This window comes from Choloepus didactylus, chromosome 16 (genome assembly GCF_015220235.1).
Source record: "Choloepus didactylus isolate mChoDid1 chromosome 16, mChoDid1.pri, whole genome shotgun sequence".
Lineage (NCBI taxonomy): Eukaryota > Metazoa > Chordata > Mammalia > Pilosa > Megalonychidae > Choloepus > Choloepus didactylus.
The window spans coordinates 44,144,434-44,166,591 of record NC_051322.1 but is presented as its reverse complement, the minus strand read 5'-3'; the positions used below and the strand labels follow the sequence as shown (position 1 = coordinate 44,166,591).

The following is a 22,158-nucleotide window of genomic DNA, read 5'->3' as shown; positions in this document are numbered from 1 at the left end:
GGGAGCCTTGCAGCAACCCCCTCTCCCTCTTGTCTCGAGAAGCGCTGCTTCGGCTCCCCGGCTCCCCCTCCTCCCTCTGAGTTCCTTCTCCCCAAGGCAAACCTCCTTGGTAGCCCTCGCCCGGGCTCGCTGCCGCTGCCACTAGCCGGCTTGGCCGGCTCGATCGCCTCCTGATGCCCAGCAGGTTTAAGAGCTTTCCCAGGCAGGGATGGAGCAAGAGAGCGGCCCTGAATCCCGCCCCCCCGCACTCCCCCAGACTCCAAACGGTGCATTTTGGCCAGGACGCCTGGGGCTGCCGGGGGCCACGTGCAGCCGGCGGCCCTTCCCGCGGCCGCGCTGCTGCGCCGCGGGACTCGGCACACGGCTGCAGGCGCCGAGCGAACCGTTCTACCATTCCGTTTCTCCGCGGCGGATTCCGGCGGCCAACGCAGCCCCGTTGGCTGCAGGGGGTGGGAGCTTGGGGTGTGTAGGGGGTGAGATGGAGTAGGGGAGGAGCAGGGGGAGGAGGGAAAGGAGGGTGCCCCGCCGGTCCCGCCCCCGCCCCGCCCCCCGCGGCCGAAGCCGGGGCTGCAGCCCGGCGCGCTGGAGCCTTCGAGCCCGAGAGCCAGCGAGCTGTGGCGGCGGCCGCGGCCTCCCCTGTGCGCTGCGACCCGGGCGCCCCGGCCCGCGGCCCCGCTGACCCCGGGGCCCGCGCCCGCCGCGGCAGGGATGCATCATGGCCACGCTGGCTTGCCGGGTGCAATTCTTGGACGACACGGACCCTTTCAACAGCACCAACTTCCCCGAACCCAGCCGGCCGCCGCTGTTCACGTTCCGGGAGGACCTCGCGCTCGGCACCCAGCTGGCCGGGGTCCACCGGCTGCTGCGGGCGCCGCACAAGGTACGTGCCCGAGGGGCGCGCTGAGCCCCTTGGACGCAGCCCCTGCCGCGGTGGGCGCCGAGGCGGGGGCGCCGAGGGCGCGCTGGGCAGGGCGCGGCCCCTGGGGGGACGAGCGCTCGCGGGAGATCCCCTTCCCCGTTAGGCCGACGGACCCCAGTCACCCGCCCACTGCCGCCGGACTCTAGCGTGCTGGCGGGGAGGACAGTCTGGCGCTGCGGCCCAGAAGCGGGGGCGGCTGTGGCCAAGCAGGTGCTGCGCCGGCGGGAGGCGGGATGGGGAAGGTTCCCGGCTCGGCGCCGTTAGCTCGGCTAGGTGGGCGGGGTGGGACTCAGACGCCGGCAGCCGGCTGGACAGGGAAGACCCTGCGGGAGGAGAACCCCGAGTGGCGCCCCGGGACAAAACCTCTCTCAGGCCTCTGAGGCCGCTGCGGACCGCCGCGCAACCTTCGCGACAGAGCACGCTTCCAGTGGACACCTCCCTCCCTCTCCCGGGGGGCACCGCCGAGGACGCTGACCTCGCACTGCGCTAGCTCTCGGAGTAGTCCCTTGTTCTGCTAAGGAGAAGCAGGTGGCCTTGGGAACCTCGGAGGAGCGGTGGCTGTGGGAGGAGGGGCGGGGGCGCGGAGTGGCGGCGCGCGCACAAAGCCTCAGCCTCACAGCCTGAAATGAGTGTCCCCTGGGAAGAATGGCTTCTCAGTCCACAGGATGGAGAGGTTGGATTTTTTTTTTTTTTTTTTTTTTTTTTTAACCCTTCGCAGGAGGACAGGCATCTTGCAAAGAGCTGGGCATTGAAAGCTAATCAGTTCTCCCAGGAGAACCCTACCACTAAAACAGATTGCACCTTGAATAATTACCTCACAGATACATTTTCTGCTTAGGGTTCATATTCAAGCTTTGGAATGATTTATTCCTTGAGGTCCAACATTGATAAATATTTGGGAAAGATAACCCTTGATGCCAAAAGGAGCAAAATTGATTTTTAGAAATTCTTCAGATTTCTGTGTGATGTTCACCCACCTTGGAATTACAGGGGGAGGTTGTGTGGAAACTGGTTGGCTTTAGCAGTGGTGTTTTTCTCCCTCTATTAGTACATCTTTGCTTCTTTTTCTACTTAATTAGTAACCCATCCTCAGGAATGAGGGATGGGGCACTTGCATCTTATTCTCTCTTTGTGTTGGTGCAGGATGGATAGTCACTGTATGTGGAAGACCCTCTGGCTGTAAAAGCCTGCGTGGATTGGGAGGTGGAGGGACAGAATAAAGTAACATGGATTCCAGTTATCAGAATTACATTTAAAAATCATTTGGTTCTTCTCAATTAGTGGATTCAGTTAAAAGTTTTCAAAATGCTTCTTTGCCATCACGAGTATTCCATTCTTTACGTTTTCTGACTACAGTGATCTTCTGTTTAAACCACAGAAGACTCATAATTGTGGCTTTGTGACCTTGAAGTGATTTCCTTGGATTACAGACCCTATGGACATTGGTTGACCTTTCAAGCTGGGGGCTGAAGTATCTCAGGTATTTCCATGGAATAGCCCAATAGTCTTGACTGAGAGTTCCTTTTCTGGGAGGGAGAAGGCCTGATGCTCCAGCCCTGTCCCACTCCCAACTCCAAGCTAGAAGCCACAGCACAACCATTGCACTGGCTCACAGAACTTTCTGAGATGTCCCTTGTAAATAACAGAACCAGAAGATGTCCCACAACTACCCTCAGTCTCAGAGTCCTTTGACCAAAGACCCTTGCAGTAAGGCTCAGATATTTGCCTTTGGTTTTCACATCTAGAACTGAGAAGACAGCTGATACTAATAACCAGGGTTCTGTAAAGCAGAAGTCAGGGCACTTATGTTTCCAGGTGCTCATTCATAGTTTTTAAATGGTGGCTAATTTCTAGCAGGGAATCTCAAAGTTGGATGATCCACCTGTGATAGAAGTAGCTAATGATTTTTGAGTGCTTAGCATGAAGTGCATGCTCTGCCAAGGCTCTCGATGCATATTCTCATTTAGTACTATAGCTTCTTGAGATAGGGACTTTTATTATCCTGATTTTACAGATGAGGAAACTGAGGCAGAGAGCAGCGGGGAGCTGAGGTTCAGATCAGGCCTGTGCTCCCTGTGTGACTGTGGCTAAAGCCCGCCTCCTGGGGCTTCAGTTCCACTAACTCTGAGAGTTCACCAAATCACTGTCGAGTACCAGACACTTTTGGCCTGGGGGCAGGTGAATGGTATAAACATGACTAAGAGCCTTGAGGCAGAATTCCTGGCCTGGTAGAGTTCGTGGTCAGAGGTAGGAACAAATAGTTACCAAGCCGGCTGTGAGGCACTATTGGTTGGGTGTCTCCTCAGGTCCCTGCAGTGGGCAAGACTTCCTGGGCCACGGGAGGGCTTCCCCCAGGTCCCATTGAGCCCGGCGGCCTTGGCAAGAGGGAAGCTCCTTGGCGGGAGGGCATTCTGGGTGGTGGAAAGAGGGGAGAAGCGTGAACATGGAACAGGCAGACACTCAGGGACTCTCAGCCCTTCTGCACACGCAGGTCCCTGGGGGAGTAAGCTTTTGAGTAGATCACATGTTCAGAAAAATGCACAGGTCTTAAGTGTGCAGCTAGTGAACTTTCACAACGAAAACATCATGTAACCAGCCCCTAGAAGGCTCCCTGAGAGGGTCCTAATTTCTAAATTTCCCTTAGCAATTATGCATGCCAGGAACCTCTGAAATGGGTAACCTCTCAGGCCCTTCCTGGCCAAAATTTGAGTTTGTGCATGTTTTCTTAACTCGGGAATAGATTAATTTAGCTCGTGTCTGCTGACTACATTAGAAGTTTAACAAAATGATTGTTTTGGACAAAAACAGTGTGTTGTGCTTATTATGCTTTCTTTTCTTTTTCAAGCTAAATATGTAGATTTAAAAAAAGCACAGATTTTTATAACAGTTCCACAGAAGATGATTGAATATACTTTTAGTTTGATAACAGAAAGGTCAAAACTGGTGCCCTATTCTTACTGGGGATATGTTCATTTTGGTGGTTATATGTTTGGGCTGGACTAGGTGAGGGCTTTTGTTATCAAATGTTGCGTAACTGTTTCTGAGTTTAATGGTTTAAAAGAAAAAAATGTAATTATAGGACTTCTAATTTAGAAAAGCTATTTGGTAGAATTAATAGAGTCATAGAAATTTTAAAGCATAAAATGTGTTTGGAGTAATTGATGCTAAAGTCATTTAACAATTTAAGGATTTTTTTTTTTTCCTTTCATAGACAAAACTAGAATTATAGAATATTTTTACAAAAGAGATGATGCCTTGCACATGTGTGAAATGGCAATTATGACTTGGTATTTCAGGAAACGTCTCAGTGCCTGCTGTGGTCTAGACAGAGTGGAGTAGTAATAGCTACCACTATTACAGGTCATAGCCACTTGCCTAGCCCTGTCCTACCCAGGAAGCCCATGACTGCCTCGTGGGCCAGGTAGTGGTACTGTTACATCTCACAGCAGAAGAAAGCAAAAGCAGAAGGCAGGCACTTGGTCACGCAAGTGGGAATTCCAGACTTGGCATTTGATACCAGGTCTGAGCTCTTTGTCTCCACTTTTGTGTTTTGATTGTCCTCCTTCCAGGCAACCCACCCACATTCAGTGTGCATCTTCTCATTGGATTATGCCCTGAATGTGCCACGTTCATTCCTTTCTCACCACTTTTGCCTTTATGGTCACCTTGATGCCTCAGCTATACCCCCTGTATCATAGCCGATTGAAAAGGGGACCGGAACCTTGCTACTCAAAGTGTGGGCTGTGGACCAGCAGCCGTGGCATCACCTGGGCTCTTCTTAGAAATGCAGACTCTCAGGCCTCCCCAGACCTGCTCAATCAGAATGTGCATTTTACTAAGATGTCCTGGTGATTTGTGGGCACACGATAGCCTGGGTGGCATAGATTAGAGGTGATTGAGGTTGGGCTGCCAGTACATGGGGCTCTCATTGTTTCCCCTGGTCACAGGTGACTTCCTTGAGGGTGAAGACCTGGCTGTCCAGTTCTGCAGTATTCCCCTTGAAGCTGAGTAGTGCTAAGATGGAGTGTGCACAACATTGATAAGTGTTAGTTCCAGAACAGAAAGCCACCGGCATTATTGCTCTAATGAATTTCTACCTTAATCCTCTTAAAGGACGCATCTGTTTGCTACATACATTAAGATTTTTAAAAGATGAGGTCATGAGTAAAGTTGGCAAGTGTGTTGTGTCATGGCATTTTGGAACAACACTACTTAAGAATGTAGTATGAACTGCTACAAGCATCTCCATGCAAGCAAAGGTGAATTTGACTTTATGGTAATTAGCTCAGTTGGTTGGAGCTGTGCTATTGAGATCGGGATCATGGGGTTGAACCCCCTATGGGTCAGTTGGCTTTGCTTCATGCATGGTCACAGTCCACATCAATAATGTAGCTAGGCATCCAGCGGGCTGGCTCCCTGAAAGGATAGGGGTTAGAACAGAGTGGCAGAAATCTTTAGTTGGGGGCAGGGGGGAGGGCTACGATGTATTGATCCTGTGCTGGGCACTGCACTATAGCCTCCATGCATAACCTCATTTTATCCTCATAACCACTCTAGTAGGCAGATGACGATATCACTGGCTTACAGATAGGATAAGGAAGCTGAGGCGCGGGGAGTTTCAACAGGTTGTCTTAGGTTACACTGCTTGTAAGTGGAGGAATTGGGATTTAAGGTCAAGTCTTTTTTCACTCCAAAGCCTGTAGCCAACTGTGACCCATTATTCGAAAACCAGCAGAGCACGTGCTCTCTGTGCAGCAGGGGGCGGCTGTTGCAGGACTGTGGCTTAAGTGGTTGTGCTCTGGTAAGTTTCTCCCAGTGCTGACATGTGTGAGTCTGTGCCTTTTGTCCTTGGAGTCCAACCCACATCCCCCTGGAAAACAACAGACTGCCTTTGCCCTCCCCATCTGGACTCTGAAACGTTAACTCTTAACAGTGGCAGATTTAAAACTGATTAACGTGCTGAGTCCAACTCAGAAACACTTCTCCCCTTACTCCAACTCCCTCCTTCCCACCCCGCATCTTGTTCTTGCTTTATTTCTCTCTAAAGATGGAACTTTCTGAGCTCTTGGGCACTTTTTTGCCTCAGATGGAGGACCGTCACCAGTCCTGGCATCCCTCTATACTGCTTCTATTGCCTGTGGCTGGCTTAGGAATGTCCCTAACTTAAAACCGGCTTTCTAATCAGCAGAGCTGGTTCCACTTCTGCGGGACATTTTCAGAGGCTTGGGTTTGTAAGCATTCTGGTCCTTTACAGAGGCAACCAGATTGTTTTTAGCGATTTTATTGGGAAGTATTTCTGGCCTTTGTTCTGAACTAAGTAAGAAAGAATGGGGGAAAATTAAGTTACAATGAATGTTAAACCTCACCCTAGGGATGTAATCAGCAAAATCCAGATTGTGGGAAATTACAGTTTCTCCACCATATAAATTGCAAAGAAAAAAAAAAGATGGAAGGAAGTTAAAAGAGATTAGGAGGGAGATCAACTAGTTGCAACGTGTAGCTCTTACTTGGATACTGTATAATGACTAATTCAAAACAAATACAGTGAAAATAAACATTTGAGATAATTGGGGAAATGAACAGTGACTGGATATTTGATATTAAAAATAATTACTTTTCAAATGTGATAATAGTATTCTGGTATCTTTCAGAGATACATACTAAAATATTTACAGATGAAATCATATGATGTCTAGAATTTGCTTCAAAATAATCCAGGGTAAAGAGCAAGTCAGTGGGTTGGTGTATGGATGGAACAAGACAGGCCAAGTTAAAGCTGGGTTGTGGGTCTGTGGAGGTTCATTATACCATTCTCTATACTTTTGCATATGTTGACATTTTAAATGAAAGTGCTAAAAAAGCTACAAGTTTCAATGTTTCCTTTCCTATCAGCTCTAATCATTAAACGCCTCGGTGTGCCCAACACGTGTTTGCTGGGGCTGAGGTGGCAACCACCAACACATTTTTTATTGTGCCTCTATTGATAGTCTCCTCCCACCATTATGGCTGTGTTCTCCTTAGAATCTTAGAAAAAGATGTGCAGGACATTAGTCTTCTTTGTTTGGGATCTCTTTCTAAACTTGGTCAATTCTGATGATAAAGTCAGCAATAATCAGACACATAAACTGTTAGTTTAGTAAGGGAAATGTTAAGATAGAGATTTTATACATGTGGCCTCAGTGCACGCTCCTAAGTTTTTATAACTAAATTGAGATGCTGCTCAGGCTGTAATAAATGATGTCATACTTTAAAACATAAGTTTCCCAATGGCTGTTCGTTCTTGGCATACTCTCACGACCATAGCAGGGTCTAGCCTGATTCCCAGCGAGCCATCTCCACCTCCGCCTTGCTTATGTCTCAAGAGGGCATCTTGGAAGGCACAACTGGCTGGGATGTTGTCATTTATATGAAATTGTAAGTTGTATATCTTGACATCCTTAATATTACAGTCAACTTTTGATTTTCTGTGGGCAGATCAACCTGTTTGTGGATTAACTACTGGGGAGGCAGAAGATAGCTCATTTTAAAGAATTAAATTACTTTGAATCAGTAAAAAAATCTTATATCCAGAAGTTTGCTTTTTAGAGCCATATAGTAAGAAACAGATACCATATTATATCTATTTACAATTTAGAAATACAACCTACTATTCACCAGTTAGATTTGTATCCTAGAAATTAAAATGTTGGGCTCCAAAGGAAAAAGTTTAGTGCTTTCTGTTAGGGGAAAAAATGTCCAAATTGTTGAAAAAGTAGAAAAAAGGGAAAAATTTAGACAACTTTCAGTTCAATATAGAACAGTGCTCCTGGATTTGGCAGACAGAAACTGACAATTTAGTTTCTTGAGCACCTTACTGAATATTTTTAACATTCTTGCAAAGAATGTTTCTTAGCAAAAAAGGCTTCTTTGCTACTCTTAAGGCTACTCTGCCTTGTCGCGCACTGGTTTGTTTTTTTTTAAATTCAGTTTTATTGAGATATATTCACATACCATACACTTATCCATGATGTACAATCAACTGTTCACAGTACCATCATATAGTTATGCGTTCATCCCCTCAGTCTATTTTTGAACATTTTCCTTACACCAGAAAGAATCAGAATAAGAATAAAAAATAAAAGTAAAAAAGAACACCCAAATCATCCCCCCATCCCACCGTATTTTTCGTTTAGTTTTTGTCCCCAGTTTTCTACTCATCCATCCATACACTAGATAAAGGTTGGTGCACTGGTTTTGTAGTAGGGAATGAAATGCCAGGGTCCTACCACAGTGCGTGTGGGACAAGCCAAAGATTTCGTTGAAGTCCTCAAAATAGGAGATAACTGAGGCATCTTCTTATAGCACATGAGTTGATGGGCAAACACTAGAGAGTGGCTGGATGCTGGCATATTTAAAACAGGTTGGAGACTCTGAGCAGTGGGTCCTTGGCAGAAAGAACGAGGAAGAGGGTCCTTCTGGCAAAACCCGCAACACTGCAGCCGTTCCCTGTGACCACCTAATTCTGGCCACTATTTTGACTGAGAAGCTTAAAACAATTACATTCAGTACCACTTAGCACCACTATTATTTTATCTGTGATTTGAGGTCACCTTCCCCAATGGTTCCCTAGTTATAATTCTAATTCAGAGTCGATGGGAGCATCCCTCACAACTCATTGAAACATGAATGTGGGGTGACACTGAAGCTGAGACAACTGGCTTAAACAATGCTTTTTCCCCTCCTCTTTCTGTAATTTTATTAAATGAAATTTTAAAATAGAGCAAAATTAAATATTGTCAAGTGTGTTATTTCCTGGAAACCTTGCTTTTGGCCCAAGTGGAGACTTCTTTTTGTGAGTCATCAGAGAGGTCCTCTTATTTTGTTGTGCATGCACCTCAAGGGCTGTGGGCACCAGAACCCCCAGAAAGGCAGGGTGCGGAGGACAGGAGGTTGTGTGACAGCCGAGTGGTGGGGGATGTGTGGGGCTGGGTGCTGTCTTCAATGCCTCTCTGACTGGCCTGGCTTCCACACACCTGGGAGCTGTTTCTGGGCTCTTGGCTCCATTGTCTGCTTATATCTTCTTGTGCTAACACTGCAGTGTGTTGACCACAGTAGTTCTATGGCAAGTCTTGATCTCTGGGGTTTAGGAGGGCTGGTGGTGGTGGTGGTGGAGGTTCCCTGCCTTGGAACATTAACATGGAAAAGAAAGAAATAGGATTAGATACGGCCCATTCAGTGGATTTTAATAATAGGCCTCTGTGATCAGATAAAGTGGAAAGAGACATTTTAAAATCCAGGGTCAGATCATGTCACTGCTCTGCCCACAACCTCCCTTGACCCCTGTCTCATCCAGAGTAAACCCTGAAGTCCTTGAGTGGTCAGCCCACAACTCCATGGGGACAGAGGCTTTCATTTTGTTTGGTTTGGTCTGGTCTGTTTTGTTCACAGACACAGACCTGGAGCCTAGAACAGAGCCTGGCACATGGGGGCTGCACAGTCAGTATTGGTTGACTGAGGGAACTGTCCTGAAATTTAGAAGCAGAGGGGAAGAAGAGTGGGCTCCTCGTCCACACTGTTCCAATGCAGAGGACCCTTCTGTAAAGCTCTGGTAAAGCTCCTGCCAGCTGCTGCTTCCACGGAGAGTGACTGCTTGCCCCAGCCTTTCCCCCTTTTGAACTTTGTTTGAAGACTATGCCTCCCTAACTTTGACCTGGAAAGATACATCCTCCTATCCCCACAGATGGGGAGGGAGTTGAGCCTGCACGATTAGCAAGTTGACTGGGCCCAAGAGGACGACAGTGGGATGGAAAAGCCAGAGAGCCATGACCTAGGGCTTTGGCGAAGGGAGGTCTCGCAGGTAGTACCGGGGGTGAGTGGAGGGGGTGTGTGCTGGAAGTATCGATCTCTGTTACCTTCACCTGTGGTGGCAGGCATTTCTTTCTCTGCTGAAGCTGAGCAATACGGACTGTTTTTATATCTGTGTGTCTCCTGCCCTAAAACATCTTCTCATTGCAGTCCCATTTAGCACGTGTGGAATCAGGGTGATCTTGTTGGGAAGAGGTCACCACCGACAATGCTGGATTGAATGAGAGAAAGGCCAGGAGGCAGGGATTCTACCCTTTAAAACAATACACACACACACACACACACACACACACACACACACACAGAGCATCTGTTCTCATCACAGATTGAGCTGTGTGTAAAATGGGAGACTTCAGAGGGGCGGCCCAGCCTGATCCCCTCATCTTACCACCCAGAGGAGCCGTTCTTAATGTTTTAACATCTATGCATATTAAAATAGTAACAATTTCTTGAATACTTTCCCAAGCCATTAACTGTTGCTGGAGCACATCATCTTTAATGACAGTGTGGAAATCTACTCCGGGCAGGTGCTACCATCCATATAAATGTCCCTCCATACACCAGCTTCTGTGAGGGAAAGGGCTCTGTTTGCGCCAAAGTTTAATTCCCTGGTGCTTAGCACTTAGTAAACATTAATTAAAAGAATGTATGAATAAATGAACCATTGGGCAGTTTCCAATAAAATAATACAGATAATGCTGTAACATACATAATTTTGGGAAAAAAAAAAAAAAACTTTGTGCTCTTCTCTGATTATTTCCTTAGGATGAATTCCTAGATGTCTTATTGCTGAGTTGAAGGGTAAAGGTTTCCTGCTGGTGGGAGCAGTTTCCCTTGTTTTTGGCACTGGAGGTGATTGGAAAGACTGTCCCTAAGTGTGGGTGGGTGGGCAAAGGGCTGGGCCCACCTTTGGAGGGGCAGCCCAGCCTGATCCCCTCGTCTTGAGGGCAGCTGGGGCCACAGTGTCACTGTCCAGAGTGACATTTGAATCCTGCCCCCAGGTCCTCATTCAGAGATGATTATTGAAACTGGAATAAATTGTTCATGGATCCCATTGCCTTTCCATAGTCTGAAGGGAAAAATCATGGTTACACTTTAAAAGTCAGTGTTAAAGTTGGGACTTCTACACTTTATACTGCAAATAACAATGTTATGCTAGTTAAGAAGAGGATATATCTCAGTAGTTGTTAATGCTTTAGAAAGCAGAGGTGCTCCTATGCTGCATTCCCCACCTCTTTCTGGAGGCAATTGGCAACACATGTGGAGTTATAAAATAATTATTTTTGATCCAGTGATCCCACTTACAAGAACTTGAAGAAATAAAGATAAAATGCTGTATATGCAAAGATATTTGTGGTTTTTTTAATAGTAAAAAGTCAGAAAAACTCAATGTCCAACAACGAGCAATATCAAGTATATTTTGCTTTCTTATGGATAGGATATTGGGTAGCTGTTAAAATACATGGATCATAAAATTGTACACATGGACATGCATATAAGAAATGCCAAAGATGGAATGAGTAATTTCCTTCCCCCAGACCTGCTCCTCATCCCTCTTCTGCTACATATTTATTGGAAACACCATAAGAACTGCGAGTCGGCCTTGACCCCTTTGCACCTGTCCAGGCACCAACCCCTCTCGAAGTGACCTGGGTAACATGTTCCTGTCCACCCCTCCCTTCCGTGGCCGCGACGCCTGGCTCCTGTTTGGACTCCTGGCTCTAGGTTGGCTCTGATCCACCCCGTTCCCTGGCTTGCCGGCCTCACCCTCTAGAGGTTGCCCTTGATTTACAGGCAGCCCCTCAGGGCCCTCCATGGCCTGGCCTCTTGCCTGCCACGCACACGGCCTCCCCAGCTGCTCTCCCTGTGCCCTCCCGAGCTGTGCTGAGATGCTCGTGCTTCTCCCCGGATGCTCCCCTGGGTGGATGTTCAAGCCGTGTCCTCCACCTGGATGGCCCCTCTAGCCCTCCATCGTGGGTGAGATTGAGTCCAAGCGTCCCCTGGGCTCTCCTTTCCGGCTCTCCCATGGCCTGACCCGTGCTCCATATGCTCTCTGACCCGAGAAACTCCGTGGCTCTTATTTCACTACCTGAGTGCACCTCTCCAGCAGGTGTAAGCCCACGATGGCAGGAAGCCACACTTCTACACACCTTTCAGCTCAGCTTCCCAGGACGGCATGTGAGCCATAATAAGTGCTAGTAAATACATATTTTTTGATATTTGAAAGAATGTTAATTGGAGAAACTAGACTCTATGTTTATATACTATACATGGTGACTGCAACCGTGGAAATGTGCCAAGAGTTCTCAGGCTGGCTCCTGGTCGCTGCTTCCATAAATCACCAGCCCTCTGGCTTTTGTGGGACCCGCCAGGACCCGTGTGGCTAGTGTCCGGCGGCTAGTGACCGGCAGCTGGTGCCCGGAGGCGGGAGGTCGTGTCCATTCTCCCTGGCGGTCCTCTTTTAAGCTCAGCACCACTCCCCATGTGCATGAGGGCAGGGAAAAGAGAACTGTTGGTTCATCCTATCCAGAACAATAGTCAAGGATATGAGTGGTTTTTTGGTTCCCAGAACTGGGAGCATTTTTGTGGAGAGTGATTCATCCCCGAATATGCCAGTAATGGAACCATGGCATGTCTGTGCAGTTTACAAGGGCTTGGGATGTTGGCTAGTCCTGCTGATCCCCACATAACCCTGGAAGGGGGCGAGATGGGGCATTTAGGCCCCATCTCAAAACGAAAACCAAAAATCAGGCTGATTTCGTGGCTGATGCAGGGTGACAGCCCCTCAAAGGGTGGCAGGGCAGGAACTCAGGCCCCCAGCTTCTGGCCTCTGCACCCTGGTTCTTTCCACCAATGGCCCACGGCTTCAGTCTGTCAAGAGATGCACGAGGAGCATATGTCGACACCCAGAGAAGTGTGTCGAGTGAATATGATCAGGGAAGAATATACACTGGGTTCATATAACATAGTAACCACTTGGTGATTATTTTTATATGGCCTGGAGAGGAGAGCACAGATGAGTGGGAAGCTAGACTTCTATCAATGCCATAATCTCAGAACATGGAAATCTCATTTATCAGTATTATTGGTTGGGGGAAAAAGCCCTAAAAGCAAAATAAAAAGTGAAGTGACGACTGAAGGAAGCATATGACTCATGCTGAGGAATGATACAGGCAATCAGAGATGGGAAAAAATTTGCATGGTCCAGAAAGCCTCCTGCAGAAAGAGCATGGTTTGAGTAAGTGAAAGGAAGGGTGAGGGGCGTTCCCTGCAGGTGAGAAGCAGAGCAGGGCCTGGGAATCGGGGGCAGCCTGGATGGCATTGGGAGAACAGTGTGTTGGGGGACTGGGGCTGTCATCCATGAGCACAAAAACTGTTGAAAAAGTTACTTCTGTTCCATGTAATTGTCAGATAAGGGAAAAGGAAGAGAAGAGGGGAGAAAGAATGATGGGGAGGAAATCATTACAAAGAGATGAACAGAAGAAAGAAACAAGGAAAAGAAGCAAGTGATGGATGGATGGGCAGTCGCTGAAAATCCCCATACGAGACGTTGTTGGAGGAGGACAAGAGGCAGAAACAAGCTGCAGGATGGCCCTGGCCCGGGCAGGGTCTCCCACTGTGCACAGGCCCTGGGCACCCCTAATTCCTAGTGAGCCGATTATTCAGACATTAGCTCCCTAGGGCTTAAGATGTGACCTGCTCCTGGAGCTTTGCCTTCTTCCTCCCTTTCATAAACCTTTATGGTAAGTCTGGTGGGGCCCAGTACAGTAACAAAACCAAGTGAGACCAAGTGTCTGCAAAATGGTGCTGGGCTCTGTGTCCACAAGCCTGAGCTCCAGCTCTGGCCCACCCTATACACTCCCATACTCCCTCTCCTAAAGCCTTTGAACAGTAGGGGCCGTTGTGGACAAAAGCATAAAAGCACACCCCTGTTGCATGTCCTAGGATCTGCCACGTGGCCTGCGTGGGCTCCTGTTTCCCAGCTGGCATCTTTCCTTCTCCATAGCTGTGATGTTGGATCCTCTCTCTTGTGCCTACACCTGTGCCACCACCATGGTGTCCCCACTTCTAGTGTGTCTTCCCCTTTGCAGAAACAAAGAGAACTTTCAGGTGCATCCCCTTGAGTGCTGGTTCCTGCCTCCACCTGCCCGTGTACCTGCTCCCCTGTGCTGTGTCCCTTCTCCTGGCTGGGCCTAGCCCCTCCAACCTCAACCTCCCTATGGGATCTGTCATCTAGAATTTAGATGAGCTAAAGCCTCTTTCATCCTGAAATCCCCTCTTCCCTCCGTCCCTGGGTCTAGGCCCATTTTCTCTACCCTTTGTCTCCTAGTGTCTTAGACCTTATTCAAGCTCAGGGGCTCTGCTTTCTTACTTCACTTTGTTTCCTGTTCCACTCTGCTGCCCATTTCCACCACTGTGATGAAACTACTCTCACTATGGGACTTCTGCTTAAATCCAGTACACTCTTTCATGCCATCTCTTAGTAGCACTGTGGTTTCCTATCATTCCCTCTTAGGAGCGCTTGCTGTTGTAAGTTTGATGGTGTGGCTTTCACCTTCCCTCTCTTTCCTTCTCCATCTTTCTGCCTCCTCCTGCCTTTTGCATGTTGGCCTTCCTTGGGGCTCTGTCCCCAGACGCTGCCTCCTCCTTGTGGTTGACTCCCTTTCCTGGGTGCACTCTCTAGCTTGTGTGCCTTTGGCCTCTCTGGTGATCCCCTAGCTCATTTCTGTGGCCCAGATCTCTCTCTGGACCCTGAGACCAAATACCCAGCTGCCACTGGACGGCTCCTCTTGGGTGTCCCACAGACGTTGAACATTCAAGGCAGCAAGAACGCATCTTGTCTTCCCTGCAGACCCATCCAGCCAGTTGCCCAAACCAAAACTCTTCCCCCACTCTGACCCCCACCCGTCAGCCACCACATTCTCTCGATTCTGCTGCTTTTTGGAATCCATCCACTTCTCTTCCCACATGGAGCAGATCACTAGAAATTCTAACAATCAATTGGCAAATACCATCGATAAATGAAGCAGCAAGCAGCACTGGAGAATGTTGGAGTCTGAAGAATACACTTTGATCATTGAGCACTTAGATGAAGCAGACAGTAATAGAGACTACTGCAGCCGATTGGATTTGTTTCTCTTCTTCTGTCAAGCCAGAGAGTAGATCTAAAATGAAGCAGGTGGTGGTGGGAATAACTGGGGTGTGTGTGTGTGTGTGTGTGTGTGTGTGAGATATTTAAGAAATTCAGAGGCTAGAATATGAAAAATTTGAATGAACTTTTTCTCTCTCTCTCTTTGTTAAAGTGTTTGTAGGTTTATGGAAAAAAATCATGCAGGAAGTACAGAGTTCCCATATATGTCCCCTGCTTTACATACACAGTTAGTTTTCCCTGTTGTTAACACTTTGTGTTAATACGGTATATTTGTTACAACTGATGAAATAATATTGTTATAATTATACTATTAACTGTAGTTCACAGTTTACATTAGGGCTCAGTCTTTGTACAGTTCTATGTGTTTTTTTAATTTTTAATTTTTATTCTGGCGATATATATATACAACCTACAATTTCCCATTTTATCCACTTTCAGATATACAATTCAGTGGTGTTAATTATTGTCACAAAGTTGTACAACCTTTACCACCGTCCATTCCCAAAACTTTTCTGAATGGGTTTTTTCTCTTTGCTGAGGGAAGCCATGCATCCAGAAGGTGGCCGAGGCCCTGGGCTCAGCCCCGGTGGAAGCCCCCTTTCTCAGTGTTTCTCGCAGCTGCCATTTGTGCTGGGCCTGCCTGAAATGCAAAACCAGAGCTTGCTTTTAGCTCTGATTCTATTCTGCAGGCTTATCCGGACACACTTTCCTTAGGTCATTACGGTACGTAAATTAGGTCAAGGGCCTAAAGGGGGGAGTTCTGTGTGGTTCTCCGAGTGCTTTTAAAACCTCAGGATGCCACCACATGCATTCTCTAGGAACACACAAGGAAGTTAAATGTGAAGTCATGGTCTGAGCTAAGCAGAAGTTTTTCATTCACCCTATTTATAGTGAGTTCTTGTTCTATGTCACATTCTTTTTAAGGCATTTGGAAATCAAAGATGAATAAGGCTTGGTGGTGACAGGCCAGGCTGATATACTAACTATAGGGATCATTTTATTTCTTCGAAAAATGCATTTAGAGTCCCAAACAGTTGGGTCATAATGAACTCTTGGAATGCCATTGTGTGTATGTTGGAGACTGTGCTTGTGCAGGAAACACTTATTGGCCTATATTTAGTTGTGTTTCAGTAGACTCTTTGGGTTGTATTGAGAGGCTTAGGGCCGCATCCCTTAGCTGCCTTACTAGGAAGATTGCATCATGCTTTCTATTTCAGGGCTTTTCTTGACTTTGGCTTACTTCCTCAGCCCCCGAGAGCTTCACATTCCACATTCTGCCACCTGCGACCCAAGTCTTTCTTCTTTGATGTGTCAACCTAACCTTGAAGCTCTTGGTTTTTTTGTTTGCCCAGTGTGTAGAAGCTTTCACCATGGTTCCCTTGTAGGTGAAAGTGGGGACTCTTGTAGAAGGGTTGAGGAGATTAAGGTGGGCTGGGGACTCCAGAGCTTCCTGAGGTTTTGAGTTTTGCTTGCAGCATTAGAGTTTGTGAACAGTTCTTTGGTTCAAGGCCAGGCCCCACGTCAGCAGTGAGGGAGGACTCAGATGAAAGCTCAGAACCTGTCTGTGCTGATATGTGCACCTCATTAGTTCCTCTCTGTGGCCTGCCCTGTACCCCAGCCTGGGGAGAGGGCCTCCCCTGAGCTGTGATGTCCTAGTGAACTCCAGTAGCCAAGCAAACCATCATTCCTGCCATCAGCCCCTACTTTTGAAAATGTGATCTTGGTTTCCTGATTTGGGGTGTGTGTATGTGATTCCCCAACTCTTTTTTGGTGAGTTGCCCCCTGATTCTGTGATCTGCCAGGTCTTGAACTGGTGGCTGTCTGCCTGCCCGTGCACACGCCGTGCTGTTGGCGAGACAGCCCCGAGTAAGACGACAGCTAATCCTAGGCTGAGGAGCCGGGAGAGGAGAGGAGGGGCCCGTGCTCCAGCCCTGAGGTTTCTTTGTCTGAGGGCTCTGGCATGTTTAAGCCTCTTTTCTTCCCCCACTCTCTTGGAGAGCCATTGCTTTCACTTTAAAATAGTTCCTCAGCCTGCCTGGTCCCTTCAACAGAACATGCCAGCTCCATTAAATTAATGCATGCAGCTTTGCAAAGTCTAAACAAGTTTAAATTTCATTATTCTGGGTGATGTTTTTCTGGTGACTGGAGTTTGCCAAAGCAGGATGAAGTCTGGGAGGGGCACAGAGAGGTTTTCCCTCTCAGCACACCCAGAACTGCTTTGCTTCTACTTTCCAGAATGTGTGGGGAGAGAATTGGCACTCCCCTAGAGGGCTCCTCCACATTTCAGTTGTCCTCCAGCAAAAATGGGGTGGCTTTAATTCTATTGCGTGAGTCACTGGGGCTAAAAGGTAGGAGAGGTCAGCTTCTCTGGCCTTAGGAAGCTGTCTGTATGTATTCCAAAATGTATTTTGGTCAGCTCTATCAGTGCCTTAGCATCATTAATGTTTTAATAGTTTCCAATCAGTTTACATAAGGCCCCAAGTAATAGGTAAATTGAGGACTGAACTGCAAGACAAATTGTACTCTCCTCCCCTTGCATCTGCCTTGCCTCATTGTTCTGCAGCCCTGCTTCACTTTTTCAGGTTAGGATCAATAACGGACAGCGTGTTGAGGAGCCGTGTGATGTCCTCAAAGAACAGCCTCATGAATCTAGGTAACTAGCTGTGTTATTATTTATGCATTTACTCAACAGATTTCAATTGAGTGCCTGCTATGTGCTAGGCACTGTTCTAAGCAGTCAAGAAACAACAGAGAAGAAAACAGGCAAAGATCCTGGTCTTTATGCAGCTTATATTCTAATGGGAGAGAAGCAGAGATGATAAAACAAATTAGCAAGTTATAGCGAATGTTAGGTGGTGATTAGTTCCAGTCTCCCCAGGCCTCAGTTTCTTCATTTACAGAATGAGAAAACTGGGCCACACTTTCAGTATTCCTTCCTTCCGGATTTTCTCTGTGATTTCCTTATGATTTTTTTGCATTGCTTCATAAGGAAACCCAGTAGCCTTTCTTACCTGCAGATAATCTTAATTGGAATACAGAAATGCTTCCAGCAGCGTGGTTCTGTGTTGTTCTTTGCGGCGACAGTGGTTGTGTGTCTCTCCGGGTACACAGGGCATTGTGGGTGTCACTCTGTCTTCTGTGTAGGTTGAGGGCAGAATTGATCCCTGCTGCTGGGGGTTCTGCTGCCACCAGCACTCCCATGTGTGGACCCCAAGAAGGCAGTCAGAGAGAAGGATGCCCTCCTCTCTGTGGGTATGTGCAGGGGATGGAGGGCCAGGTATGTTGGAGGGACCCAGGTTTCTGGGGACCCAGCTTGGTCGCCATTGCTTCTGGATAATGGGGCTGTGGAGGGATCTCTTTGTCTTTTCCCTCATGGCTTGTGGCTTTCTGAAAATGGGACTGCTGTGAATTTTCATTTCTGTGTATTGCACTTTTGGAATATATAGAGCTGTTGCTTTCCCTTTAGTTTAAATTAAACAGTTAATGAGTGACCACCACACACCAGTCACTGGGACAGGTATGGGGGATGTGAGACAGAAGCCCTTTGGGGCACTCACAGTCAGCTGATTTGGGGGACTACCCAGTGTCCAGGAGCAGTGGCTGGGGCTCTGCCAGCCCTCTGTGCCAAGGTGCTGTCTCCAGCAGCTGGAGAACCAGGCTGGCATGCTCAGGGAGGCGTAGGTGCCCATCCATGGAGGAGGGAAGTTGTTTTCTGTTTCTTGTGGCGACTCCACCATTTTCCCATGAGCCCTGAGAAGGATGGGCAGCTGCAGTTGATGCTGGGTGTTCTCAGATGCCTCCTCCAGTCAGAATGCCAGAGAGCAAGTGAAACCTTGTTCTATCCATGCAGTGACCTCCAGCAGTGGGTCCTCCTGCTTCTATGAGGAAGTCCAAGACTTTTGAATGTGCATTTGTCATCTTTTTGGATGAGTTGTGGGGGACTTTTGAATGTGCATTTGTCAGCTTTTTGGATGAGTTGTGAGGATAGATAGGACTCAGTGGGAGTGTGGCTGCCCCCCACACTTTCTTGCTGGGGGATGGAGTCTTCTAGGATGGTGGCAGAATTTGGGGTGGAGGGAAGATTGTGAGCAGATTCCAGGATCCTGTGGTCAGGGGTGAGGAGGGATGGTGGCGCTGGATGGCGCAAGCTTTGAAGGTAAAAGCAATGGGTAACTGAGACTGCCCACTTCCCACCTTGGACCCTGGTGCACTGGGCCAGGAGAATGAGCTGCTTCCTCTTGAGAAGGTTCTAGAGGGGAGGAACACCCATGGGGAATCTCCAGGAGGGCAGTGATTTCTGTGTCTTTTCTTCACTGCTGAATCCCAGGCAGGGCCCACCTGAAGTTGAGTGAGGAATGGATGAAGGGGTAAGACAGGAGCAGGGGCCCCAGGGGGGTGGTTTCATGGGGGAATTGGTACGGTCAGTGTTGGGTGCATTGAGGTGGAGCTGCAGGATCTAGCCATCCACTCCCCTTCCATTGCTGCTTGGCCGGGAGCCTGAACACCTTTGAGAGGCCTTTCCAGTCTTCGGTGCCCTGGCGGGTCCCACCTGTCCCATCTCATCCCTCCCCACTCTCCCCTTCGTGTTTCTTGCTCCAGCACCCTGGCTTCCATGGCTCCTCGCATCCCTTGCTGCTTCATGCTTGCTTGCGTTGCTTCTGCCTTCCCCTCTCGCACCCTCTCCTCCCAGTTTCGCTTCTCCTGGCTGGGTCATCCTTGTCTTCTTCACAGTTAGCACTGGTGGCAGCTCCCTCACTCATTCCTCCCAGAGACACTTTTGCTGCCTGTGAGTGTGCGGCAGTGTGCCAGGTGGGGCTTCCTGTTCAGTGCATGTTATGGTTAAAAGCACAGGCTCTCAGGTCCCACAGACATGCTTTCAGTATCTCTGAGTTTCTGTTTCTGCATCAATAAAATTGGGATAATAATGCCTTCTTCAGAGTGTGGTTGCACATGCCTGAAGTCAAATTATGCCTGGAAATATTTAGCGCAGGTCTCAGCGCACTTGGGAGTGGGAGGTGTCCTGCTGCTGTTTCCCTTCCCTGTGTTATCTCAGGGCTGGGATTCTCTGACCCACCTCTCTCCCCTGGGAGGGTCCTACTGATATGATCAGGGGTGGCCTTAGGAAGGAGGTAGGATTTAGCCAAGTCTTGAAAAAAGACATGAGTTTAGGTGGGCGAGAAAGGGACAGTGGGTTGGAGGCTTGGGATGGGGAATGTGAGATGAGCAGAGGCCAGTTTAGGAAAGGCCTGGGGATGGGGGGTGGGGCTAGGTGTTTGGCCTTTGTAACCAGGATTTGGTCCATCCATAATGAGCCTTTACGATCAGCAGACCTGGGGTCAAGTTCCCAGGCTTTCAAGCAAATTTAGAATCGCGATCCATATATTTTGTCTGTCAAATATGGACTAAATATCCAGGGTGGTAGTAGACACAGCACCTGCTTGCCAGTAATGCATAATCTAGACAGACAGTTGGACCAGTAGCTGTGATGCTGTGTGACATATGTTATGATTGGGGTGTACTCATTTCCCAGGGCTGCTGAAATGATCACGAACTGTGGCTTAAAATAGCAGAAATGTATTCTCTCCAAGTTCTGGGGCCAGAAGTCTGAAACCAAAGTGTCTTCAGGACTGGTTCCTTCTGGAGGCTCTGAAGGAGAATCTGTTCCGCGCCTCTCTGCTGGCTTCCGGTGGTTGCCAGCACTTCCTGGTGTTCCATGGCTGGTGGACTCATCATTCCAACATCCAACTCCATCTTCCCGTGGTATTTTCCTTTCTGTGTGACTCTGAATCATCTCTCTCTTCTCTAAGGACACTAGCTATTGGATCTGGATCTACCCTAACCCAGTATGATGTCATCTTAACTTGGTTACATCTTCAAGGACCCTACTACCAAATAAGATCACAGAGGCAGCTGCCAGGGGTTATGACTTGAAGGTATCTCTTTTAGGGGGACACAATTCAACCCACAAGGGGTAAAATTATTTGGGAAGAAATACTTTCAGCATCCTCAGCATACTTCCTGAGAGGGCTGCTGTGGGTCTTTCCTCATTCCAAGAGGACACAGGGCTAAGGAGGAGGGCAGGGGGTCTGAGCCGCCTCTGCGGTGGGAACTGTGCAGCAGGCACCGAGGCCAGCACTGAAGGCTGGGATCAGGGGCTTCACTTCCCCTGGCCACGAGGAAACTCTGGGGATGCTCATAGGGGTGGAGAGAAGCATTCTGAAGTGCCTAGGGCTGTAGCCCCCCAAACCAGGGCTGCAGCACCCTCCAAAAGGTGTTTGCATATTGAAGGCTCCTCATTATCTGCAATCTTGCCTCCCAGATCACCCCACCCACTGCAGTCCCTTTAAAAAAAAGTGTCTTCAACATGAGGTTAAGCGGAGAAATTTGACAACGTGGCCCATTTCTGGCTTTTGTGTTCTAAATTTCCCTTACCATCTACTTCTGCTCTTGTTACACACTCTCCATCTTTTGTGGCCTGAGGCAGAGTGTGCCCTTGAGACAGTTGTGTTGAGCTGAGTTAAGAGCAGAAGTGTGGTTTGGTTAGAAGAGCTTTGCTCTGGACCTTGTGGCCAAAGGCCCACGTAGGTGCGAGACTCCTAAATTGGTATTCATGGTCCTCACCAATCTGAATTCAGCCTGTCTTCCATCCCACTGCTCCCTGACGCATCGATCCACCAGCTGTTCTGTGACTGAGCGGCCCTGTGTGCCCCCACGCCCTTGCTCAGCTGTTCCCTTCTCCAAAGCCCTCCTCATTGTCAGGGGCTGAATCAGATCCTGTAGCCTTCAGGAAGGCTGCTTTGCTCACCCTGGCCAGAAGTAAGACAGCTCCTTCTTGCCTTTCCAGTGATGGGTCTCTACCTTTTTCAGATTTCCCGTCCCTACAGATTATGAGAATGCATTTGAATTCCTTCTCCCCAAGAAGAGTAGGAAGGCTCATTGGGTGGAGTCCTGCTCTCAGCCATCTTTGAATCTCCTGAAGTGCTTGACATTAGCCCCTCCACACTTTCTTGGCATTCTCACTTCTTTTTCTTTGTTTCAGATTTATAGTATTAAATTTTTTTGCTGAGTTATTTATCCTGGTTCTAGGTTTCTAGTGTGTGTTTTAGAAAGTGACCTGAAGATTAAAACTGGAAGGACAGTTCTACCTCAAATGCGATTTCTCTTATGGTACTGTCTAGTCTCTGAAGTACCCCCCCCCCCCAAAAAAAAGAATGCCTCTCTCCAGTGTCCCTCTTTTCTATAT

The 22,158-nt window shown here is 48.2% G+C and overlaps 1 protein-coding gene across 3 annotated transcripts in view; it reads left to right on the top strand.

Moving 5' to 3' along the window:
- Nucleotides 1-597: 597 nt before the first annotated feature.
- The window catches only part of FHOD3 (formin homology 2 domain containing 3), a 509,790-nt gene continuing 488,229 nt past the window's right edge, over nucleotides 598-22,158 (top strand). For all 3 annotated transcript variants that reach the window (XM_037806361.1, XM_037806363.1, XM_037806362.1), the window contains exon 1: nucleotides 598-880. In XM_037806361.1, the coding sequence (XP_037662289.1) occupies nucleotides 716-880 (165 nt within the window). In that variant the 5' untranslated portion in view covers nucleotides 598-715. The remainder of the gene's footprint in view (nucleotides 881-22,158) is intronic.